Source organism: Camellia sinensis, chromosome 1, assembly GCF_055761805.1.
Source record: "Camellia sinensis isolate YWXY chromosome 1, ASM5576180v1, whole genome shotgun sequence".
Lineage (NCBI taxonomy): Eukaryota > Viridiplantae > Streptophyta > Magnoliopsida > Ericales > Theaceae > Camellia > Camellia sinensis.
Window position 1 is genome coordinate 194,889,496 of NC_138961.1, and position 10,499 is coordinate 194,899,994.

Genomic DNA, 10,499 nt, shown 5'->3' on the forward strand with positions numbered 1-10,499 from the left:
TTGCAGGATAACTGAAGCCATCTATTCTACCAGTGCTCTCTAGTTGATTACTAAACGGGCAGTGTGATCAGAAAATCACTCACACAATAGTCTTACTAACAAGTACCTATAGAATACAAGTAAAAGATAAAACATTTATAGAATACAATACACTTTTTACTAATTTCAATGTACTTTTATTAAAATTAATATACTTTTTAATATCTTTACATATTTGCAACATCAAACAATGTTTATGAGACACTTGTTAGTATTGGCCTTTAGTTAATCCTTAAATAATGTTTGGTTATGACTCTTAATTGTGATTTGGTCATAAGATTGATTATGACATATCATGATTATTATTTCAATTATAGATATATGTATATATATACTTTATTATATCGTAAGGGTAGGTTTGGAAACTACCTATAGTAATAGTTAAAAAATCACTAAAAATTAAAAGAGATAAAAAATTATACTGAAAAGGTCAAAAGTTCTAGATTTTTTTTACATTTTTTTTCACGTTGTTTTGCAAAAAAAAATAAAAAATAAAAAATAAAAAATATTTCAAATATATTAATTTTTTTTACTTTATATTTTAATTTAAAAAATTGAAAAAAATTAAAAATAAAATATTTCTAAACCCACCCTAGGTAATACTTTATTCATAAGGTAGCCGCCTTTAAAAGACAAATGGAGGGAAGTGATTGACTATCATGGAAGTGGTGGGTCAAAACAAACGTTTAGTAAAAATATAGGGTGGTAAAAATAATTAATCTTTTAAAAAACATGTGACCAAACAGCTAGTCACAAACACTAGCCACACGCAAGGGACAGAATGCCTGTTAAAAAAATTAAATAAATAAAAAAACGGAATAAAGCCTTATTAGGGGACATATTTTTTTTAATAACTTTTTAATTAAATAATTAAAATATAATATAAAAAAATTAATATATTTAAAATATTTTTTAATTTTTTACAAAAAAATATAAAAAAAATAAAAAATATATTTTTTTTAACTTTTTAATAAAAATTATTAATTCTTTAATTTTTTAATTTTTTAATTAAAAAAATCACTTGTCAACGAGTCTTGAATACATATAAATCACATAATACAAATCACACGCTTATAAAAAAAAAAAAATTAATAAATTATTTAGGTGCTAACATTTTCCAAACCCACCGACCCCATGTGAGATGTGTTTGGAGTTCGTGTTGGTAAAATTACTCCCGCTAGTCATGCGACAAAACATTTCTACGTAAACACGAAAGCTAATCCGACGGCGTCGGGAGATCCCAAAATCGCAGAAACCACGGGAAGCTTCGAATCTTCTTGGTTCCTGTTCTCAACATCGACAGGGATTTCCCAAACCCTCTCAATCTCCACCACCCCCCATCACTGTCGTCTCTGTCTACGGCATCAATTACCTTCCCTTCGTTCTCCACACAAATTGCAGTCTCCCAATCCTCCTTGTCAGCTTCAATCTCTCCGATGAAACACAAATTGATCCGTCTTTTGTGCCTTTTCATGCTTGTGATTGGGTTGTCGGCTTCCACCGGCGATGTTTCGAGCTCCGAAGTTTCCAAGGTTCGGTTTTCGACTTTAGTTGGAGACGATCTCAATGGCTTCAGTCAACCACCGGCTGGGAGGTCTCTATTGTCAGTCTCCAAGTGAGTGTTTCCTCTATTTTTTTTCAAAGTTCAAATTTTGTTTATTCTATTCTTCTTGAGCTTCAGATAATTAACATGGAGGCCTAGGGTTTTGTTGAATTGTTTGTGCTGGAATATCTAGTGTTTTTCGACCGTGGCATCGTTAAGTTGTGTATAAACACTTCTATGAAAATATTTATCAGATACTTATTTTGAGCTCCTATCACGTTTCAATATGTAATTCCAGCATCTAATTATCAAAAAATATATATATATATATATATTTTATTCCAGCATCTGTCCGGTTTAATTATTTAATCTACCTAGATATACTAGTATACTAGGGGTGTGAGCCCACCTGATGCCTGTGCTTAAAATATAAATTTTAATTTTGAATTCATAATATATATTTTTTATGTTGTTTAAGTGATGAAAGGATTATTAAGTTAAGTGAATGGTCTTAGATTCAAGCCTTTGTGCCTCTTTTTTTAACTACTATTTTTTTATTTGTTTCCTTTTGGATGGAGAAATTGACACTTTGCGCAAGAGCTTGACAAAAAAGAGGTAAGAAAGTTCATAGACACCAAGTGAGGTGTTCACTTTCAATAATAGTATAGATAGATATGTGAACACCAGTTTTGGTGTCTTGAAGCCCAATTATTAGTTATAGAGATAAGTATAAAATTACCATTAATTAAAAGGCTAATTATCTAAATAATTCAGTTGATTTAAAAGAAACACATATTCTCTGGGCAGTTCGCATGGAGTAAGAGAAAGATTAGGAATGAATAGATTAGAGGAATAAAAAATAGGAATAATATGATTCATGCGTGCACTGGGTGTCACCCTGCTGAATGTTTGAGACCCCTAAAACTACTCCTACAATTTGATCCACAATAATGTGGCAGGATAAGTGTCAACTTTTAATTTGGCACAGACTCAACATATAGGGCCCAACTCGCTTGCCACATCATTGTGGGTGAATTTGGGGTCTAAATTGTGGGTACATGCTCTGTGATTTGTAATGTCACTAGTTTTGCCTCTTCAAGCCTTCAAAAAAAAATTTGCCACTTTTTTCATCATGTAAATTTTGTTATTCTTTTAGATCGTATGCTTTAAGTGCATATAATTACATCATATTGTGATTACGAAGATGTTTTATTGTCTTTGTTGATAAACTGATTGACAATCAGAAAAACAAATAAAAATGAAATAGTAGGATAGAGTCCTGTTTTAGAGAGAGAGAGAGAGAGAGACGCAGAGTGGGCACAACCACGGTAGAGTTAGTTAATTGTGAAGGTCTACCATGTGTAAAACTCAGATTGATTCACAATGAATCTATGCTCCTTATTTCATGAGTAAAGGTGTGCCATGCTTATTGAAGAATCTGATATTTTCTCCACTATGAACATAATATGTATGCATCTCATACTATGTTGCAACTGTTTTTCAAGTATTCTCTCTGTCTTTACGTGTTAAAGTACATTAGGTGCTTAGCCGTCTTCGCCTTTTCTCTTTTACTCTCTAAGCCCATCCTGTCAATCCTAGACCTATTGTCAATTCCCTTAATTCTGAACTCTGCCTAGAGCTAAAAGTGTCTACTCTTTTTATTCCCTGTGGTGCAGTTCCTTATGGTATTCTTTATTACCTTTTGTTTCAAAATTCATATTCTTGAACTGTTGTCACTTTCTATGACTTTTCACTATTTAGCTTAACTTCAGAAGCTTGAAATAGGTTATCACATTTCAAATGTATAATTTGAACAGTTGCTTAATTGTTTATGATGTGTGATTGATGCTTATCATTTAGGCTGTGTTTGGTTGAAGGATTTGGAGAGGGAACCCAAATCCTTCAAATCCTTCAACCAAACACAGCCTAAGGGTTATATAATGTAGGTATATAATTTCAATTGAAATGCTTTTTAAGGTATGAATACTGTTTAGTTTTGTTGAAACCTTTTCTATTGATTTTATTTTATTTTGTTTTGGTTTTGTTTTGGTTTTGTTTTTTGGTAGAAGATATAGAATTTTTTGTTGTTGTTTATTTCGATCATTATTATTATTAGGTTTTAAAGTTCAATTTTGACCAGTTTGATCCTTAGGGTTTGGTCTATTTCAATCTAAATACACTACTAGATGCATAAAATGGGCTTGAAAACCAGGGACAAAGCTCAAAAATACTGACTTGCATATTTAAGGACATGGAGGTGGTAATGCATCAAATGTTTTGTAATATTTTTTTTTTAATTTTTTTTTTTTTAAAGTTTATTTGTAAAATTTTAAATGATGGATGTTTTCCCCATAAAACAAGGAAAAATATTCATCTATGGATTTTATATTCAGGACCAGGACTCTACAGAAGTCATGTCACATTACATGCATGCAAAGATTTTTAATGAATCACTTACCTTCCAATTGTCATTTACCTTCCAATTGTTGTTGTTGTTCATTTTTTTTTATTTTTTAAATTAATTGCTTTATTTGAAACAGTGAGCATGATACTGCACTGGTTGCTGCCCTGGATGGTACAATCCATTTAGTCGAGCCTAAATCTGGGAAAGTGTTGTGGTCATTTTCATCAGGACCATCAATTCACTCTTCATATCAGGCTCCTGTTGAGCAAAGTAATGAAAAGGAAAATACTTCCCAACTAGAAAGTTTCTTTATAGATTGTGGGGATGACTGGGCGCTGTATATGCATGATGCCTTTGGTAAGCGGGTATGTCTGAAAATGTCATGGCTATATTTCATATCAATGCTTTTTGAAGTGGTCCACTGATAAGGTTTAGTGTTGAGATTCTGCGTCCATATGTGTTGACTGACAGGTTTTGCTAGGACTAGTTGTCCTAGACAGCCTGATATGTTTTATTTATGAATACAGGTATTTGATATTGGTAGCTTCTTAATACACCCCCTATATATATATATATATATCTATACCCACTTGCACAATATTTTTTTTCCCTAATGTAGAAGCGTTACCATTCATCTGGCCATATTGTTACCTTTTTGCATAATCATATACCATATGCTCTTGATTTCTTGTATTATTCTTGCTGTCTCAGAAACTCAAAGAGACTATTGAAGAGTTCATCAGTAATACTCCACTCATAGCAGAAGATGGAGGAGTTGTACTTGGCTCAAAGAAAACTACTGTGTTTCTGGTTGATGCTAAGACTGGAAGGCTAATCTACACTTACAGTTTGTCTAATTCTCCACCCACATCACAGAACAATGATGAGAAGAGTGTGTTAAATGGTACTACTTTTGATGAACTGGAACAGTCTGGTTCATCGAACCTTAAGCCTGATGAGCTGCCTCTTTACATCACAAGAACTGATTATTCACTGAAGTCTTTCGCTCTAAATACAGATAAAGTTCTGTGGAACATGACAGTTGCTGAAGTTGGAGCTGCTTTCCTTTGTCAGGAAGTTGAGAATTCATTTAGTGGGATTCTTTCAGATTTAGAATATGGGTTGCCTTCTGAACCAAACATTCCCTTTAATATGCCATTGCCATGTCAATCAAAGGCTGTTGTCTACCGCTTTCGCGGTCCTCATATGCTAGGACCCTTTCATAAGCCTAATATGCTACCTGAAGCTCATCGTCAAGATATGATGCTCCCTGTGTCTAATTCAAATCTAATGCTTGATTGGCAACCTGAAGTTGATAAATCCTCAGAATTGCATCATAAAGATGAGAGACTCCCACTGCCTGGTCCAAATCGTTTTCTTTCTTCACAACCTGATGTCAATACATTTCTGGACTCTCATCACTACAATGACATTGATCTAGTGCCATCTTTGACTCAAATGACTGAAATTTCAGGGATATCTGGTATGCAAGATGTGAAAAAGCATCATAATGGTGGACTAAATGTGGCTAGTGTATTTTCTGTCATTTCTTTTGCTATCATTTTTGTGGGCTTTGTCATCTACTCTTGTCCTTTAGTGACTAGAAAAGATGTTGAGTTGAATAAGCAGCCCGGTGATTTAAATGCAAGAACAGTGCCTTTAAAAAGGAAGAAAACTCGGAAGTCAGGAAAGAATAGTGGCATTGTTGAGAAGAGGGATGAAAGCACCTCATTTGCTGATGGATATGATAACAGACCATGGTTGAAACTCAATCAATCAATGGATGATAGCAGAGAAGGACGCACGGTTGGTAAACTATTTGTCTCTAATACAGAAATTGCTAAGGGAAGCAATGGTACCATTGTCCTTGAGGGAATTTATGAAGGTCGTTCAGTAGCTGTGAAACGTCTTGTCAAGGCCCATAATGACGTTGCTTTTAAGGAAATCCAGAATCTTGTTGCATCTGACAGACATCCAAATATTGTTCGATGGTATGGAGTGGAATCTGATCAAGATTTTGTGTATCTCTCACTGGAGCGTTGCACTTGCAACTTAAATGATCTAATTCAGATGTACTCCGATACCTCTGAAAAACCAACCGTTATTGAGGAACAAGCTATGGAAGCCATGATAGAGTATAAAGTCCGTTTGAATTCAATGAAGGGCGTTATGCGGGATGTTAAATTGTGGAAAGAAAATGGCTATCCTTCACCTATATTATTGAAACTGATGAGGTTAGTTTAAAATTTTGATGTTTCAATTAGATTTACATTAGATCCGTCATCATTTCATGCCGAATATGCCACTAGTGTGCTTGTGTCAGACTCGCATTCTTTTGCTTATCCACAGCATAGATGTCACCAAACCTTAATGGCCATCAACGTTTTCCATTGGTCATGGGGGAAAAAGTTATTAATAATTTAGCATATTTGTAGAAGGGGATACCACTTTCTATTGCCCATGTGGCATAGATCTTAAGGTAAGTTTGCAGAAAGGGATGCCCCTGTGCTGCAGAGTATGAGCCCCTCTGAAAACTGGAATATGCTGTCCTGAAATGTTCATTCAGTCAGTCAACATTGAGTAGAGTGAACCTACTCCTTTTCTACAATGAATCTGAAATAAGTGCTTCCTATTTTCATTAGCACTTTTAAGAAGAGTACTTAGTTGATGTGCAGATAGAAATTCTTAGGATTTCATGTGCTGATCATATTTAAAAATTTTACTACTATCTATGATGGCGCCTTCATTTTCTATGATGAGCTCCATTCTAGAGCACTTTCTTGTTTTTAAATACAATTTGTAAAACAAGGTATTTTGTAATGTCTAATGGATTTTTGAATCCATCCTCCCCTCTCCCCTCTTTTAAATTCTGGCTTGCCGGAGTTTATTGCTGTAGTCATAAATTGCCATTAGGTTTGGTGACTGGATGAAAACAAATGTAGTTACAAGTTTAGGTTAGATTCCCTTGTTAATCTTTGTAGGTCTGCATTTATGCCAATTTAATTGGTCTGAATTCAGCATTTGTTTAATCTTCCTTTTTGTATCTGTAACACAGGGATGTGGTTTCTGGACTCCTGCATTTGCATGAACTAGGAATAATTCATCGGGACTTAAAGCCTCAAAATGTGTTGATAATTAAAGAAAGATCTTTATTTGCAAAGCTCTCTGATATGGGTATCAGCAAGCGTCTTGTTGGGGAGATGTCTTCCTTGGGCCATCACGCTACTGGCAAGTATTCTTGACTAGCTATTATGTCAGCAACTCTATATATCCATCATTTGCTATGCATGTGAAGTTTTATGGTCATATGACATCTGTGTCTTGATTGCTTTGCTAGATTTTTAACCTTTATGCAACCATTTTTTTTAAAAAAAATTCTACAATCCACCTTTCTGTCCCTTTGGCATCGTGTTTAATTCATAAATTTGTTTAAACTAGGGTGTAAATAATTAGTCGATTTGACGTTGAGTTTGGTTTATGGTAGATCTGGGAGACCTAAAAGAGTTATCTAACAATTCATATGTGAATGATAAATGGTTTTTAGTTCATTTGTTAAGTATTTTGTTTGATGACCTATTGCAGGTTATGGCAGTTCGGGATGGCAAGCTCCCGAACAGCTTCTCTGTGGACGCCAAACACGTGCAGTAGATATGTTTAGCCTAGGCTGTGTTCTTTTTTACTGCATTACTGGTGGTAGACATCCATTTGGTGACCGTCTTGAACGTGACATCAATATTGTGAAGAACAAAGCAGACCTCTTCTTAGTGGAGAATATTCCAGAAGCCATGGATCTGTTCTCTTGTTTATTAAACCCTAATGTTGAATTAAGGTAAGTACTGGACATTATTGTCACGATGACTATATGGCAATAGTTATGACTTGTGCCTCTTAATATGTTGTTCTCCACAATATTTGGAGACACTAATCCATTTCATCGAGTGTACAAACTTAAAAGTTATTCTTTGTCCACAATAATCCATTTCAGTCATTCACAAATTCCTAAAAGTTATTCTTTGTCCAATGAAAAGAATGTGTAACGTCAATTGTGATGTACAACACATTATGGAGTAGTTTAACCATGTGTGTTTGGCCGGACATGGTCTTGGGATTGGATTAATAATTCAAAAAAATCCAGAATAATATTCCATCCGGACTATTGAATCCCATGAGAGAGGGTGAGATATAAAATGAAGGACTAAGTAGAGGTTCAGACTAATTAGTTAAATTGAGATATGATTTACACTCCAAAGGAATTGATAATCCTTGGACTAACAGTCCTAGGAATGCTAATCACATCTATTCCACTCTGTCCAAACAAACATGGCCTAACTGTGCTGTAGACTGTATGCCAGTGGGACACTGATTTTGTTGGGACATTTATGCAAACAAATTTTCCTGCATTCTTAATTATTCGAATTTATTTTTGTTGAGCACTAATTGTCTGAGTTCTACTGATTTCTTGCAGGCCCAAGGCGTCAGAGGTGTTTAATCATCCTTTGTTTTGGAATTCTGAGATGAGATTATCATTTTTCCGTGACACGAGCGATAGGGTAGAGTTGGAAGATAGGGAAACTGACTCTGATCTTTTAAAAGCATTAGAAAGTATAGGTCCAGCGGCTTTAGGCACAAAATGGGATGAAAAGATGGAAACTGCATTCATTAATAATATTGGACGGTACAGGCGCTATAAGTATGACAGTGTTCGTGACTTACTGCGAGTCATGCGGAACAAGTTGAATCATTATAGAGAACTTCCTGTCGAAATTCAGGTTCATTTCTCATGCCAACAGTTAATAAATTGGATTGTGTTTTACGTGTATATATGTGTGTACATACATATTTTAATTTTTGGATGGTTACTGGATTGTTATTTTAAGAATTGGTAAATGCTCTAATAAATGTGGTACCCAACCAGGACTCAAATAGTGTTTGTTGAGCAGCTGCAAGGGCGATTGACCATTTTTTCACTGTTCATTATACTTTCCCCATAGCAAGACTTGACCTCAAGATCCATCCCAACTCTGCTCATCTCTTACCACCTGGTTGGGTTTCGCAATTGCTTTTTGAGCAGTTTATTTGTTGACTTTTTTTTGAAAAACTTTTAACGTTTAGGTCTTACTAGACTTGACATACTTGAAAAGTAATAAGTTTTTTAAAAAAATGGTCCACTTAGACTAGTTTTTGGATATTAAAAAAAAAAATTAGATCATTCTAGACTAAATGGATCTGAAAAGCAAAAACTTTGGACACAAATTTTAAAAATCTATCTAAAGACAAAAAAAAAAAAAAAATGAAAATAAGTGTTACTTTTTTAACTGTTGGCAAGCAAAAATGGCCTCAAGGGACAGCTCTTATTTGCCTAAGATTGTATAGCATTGCCATTTGATTATCACATTCTTTAGGCTGTACTAAGTTCTATGCTAGGAAACACTTCATATCTCCAAATCACACACCGGCTCCTACCTTCGTTGAGGTGACCCATACTTGAAGAAAAAGGCCCTAGTTAAATACATCGTGAATTTTCTCTACACGAAAAAATCTCAGAGGATGTATAAATGGAGTTCCTATTTTTCTCTTTAACTATTTCATGCCTTTACCAAATTGGTGGCCATTTACCAATGTTCTTATGAATATAAATTTCAGTTTTGTTTTTCCTTTGTGTGGCTGATTTGAGTTTGACTTTTGGTGTTTATTCAGGAAATTCTCGGACCAGTTCCTGAAGGATTTGATGGCTATTTCACAAGTCGGTTCCCAAAATTATTGATTGAAGTATACAAAGTTATGTACAAATACTGTAGGGAAGAAGAATGCTTCAACAAGTACTTCGAAAGCAATATATAGTTTGAGTCGTTGCTCCAACAGACCGCTTTAGAAAAGAGTAGAAAACTTGCACACTAAGGTAATATCGTAGTGGCTGGTGGATGATATTTGATGTTGATCGCTCTATCTCTCATCACGTGTTAAATTGTGTATGAATGTAAATGTGGCTGTAACTGAATGATGTATGAAGTGCCCAATTAATCTTATTAACTTTTATTATAAACCCTTGTTTTCGTTTTTGTTTTCTATTCATTGTTGTCATCTGATGTTTCTGTTCGCGTGTAAGTGTCTATACATGTAATATGTAGCCTAATGACAGATGAAACTAGCGTTAATCAACCTTAAATATAATATTTGAGTTTGTATTGGTATAAAAAGTTCAGAAATTGAATTTTATAAAGAAAAACTGATTGAAAATTAAAATCTGGTCAATTTACAACCCTAATTATACCAGATGAACTGGACCACCACTATCAAATTCAAATTTGGATGGAAATCATTCAAAACATGATTCACTCGTTGACCAAAAAGTTATATCAAATTGGCGTGTTACTCAAATCAACGGAGACTTATATGTTTATTCAAAAAAATATAAATTATTTTGTAACGCTCAAGTTTAGCACTCTACCACCATTAAAGTTTTTTATTCAACTTATGATTAAATCTGAGTTTGTCATTAAAATGGTTCATATC

At 34.2% G+C, this 10,499-nt stretch overlaps 1 protein-coding gene across 6 annotated transcripts; it reads left to right on the plus strand.

Annotated features, from left to right (window-relative positions):
- The first annotated feature begins 1,118 nt into the window (after positions 1 to 1,118).
- LOC114261859 (serine/threonine-protein kinase/endoribonuclease IRE1a) lies at positions 1,119 to 10,029 on the plus strand. 6 transcript variants are annotated; one of them, XM_028202190.2, is made up of 8 exons: positions 1,119 to 1,654; positions 4,123 to 4,351; positions 4,698 to 4,890; positions 5,005 to 6,220; positions 7,042 to 7,214; positions 7,569 to 7,815; positions 8,452 to 8,755; positions 9,684 to 10,029. In XM_028202190.2, exons 1-8 carry the CDS (start codon positions 1,476 to 1,478, stop codon positions 9,825 to 9,827), a joined length of 2,685 nt encoding a protein of 894 aa, XP_028057991.1. In that variant the 5' UTR covers positions 1,119 to 1,475; the 3' UTR covers positions 9,828 to 10,029. The 6 variants fall into 6 exon arrangements, with proteins under 6 accessions (XP_028057991.1, XP_028057974.2, XP_028057996.2 ...); XM_082891423.1 differs by having other exon boundaries at positions 1,168 to 1,654; positions 4,123 to 4,343; XM_028202173.2 differs by having other exon boundaries at positions 1,143 to 1,654; positions 4,698 to 6,220.
- Positions 10,030 to 10,499: the final 470 nt, after the last annotated feature.

What these genes read in the sequence shown, in the direction of transcription:
- LOC114261859 (XM_028202173.2), top strand. Translation starts at nt 1,476, where the DNA reads ATGAAACACAAATTGATCCGTCTTTTGTGCCTTTTCATGCTTGTGATT. An exon ending in ATGATGCCTTTGGTAAGCGG is followed by an intron (nt 4,352 to 4,697) that starts GTATGTCTGAAA and finishes TTGCTGTCTCAG; the next exon opens with AAACTCAAAGAGACTATTGA. An exon ending in CTTGGGCCATCACGCTACTG is followed by an intron (nt 7,215 to 7,568) that starts GCAAGTATTCTT and finishes GACCTATTGCAG; the next exon opens with GTTATGGCAGTTCGGGATGG.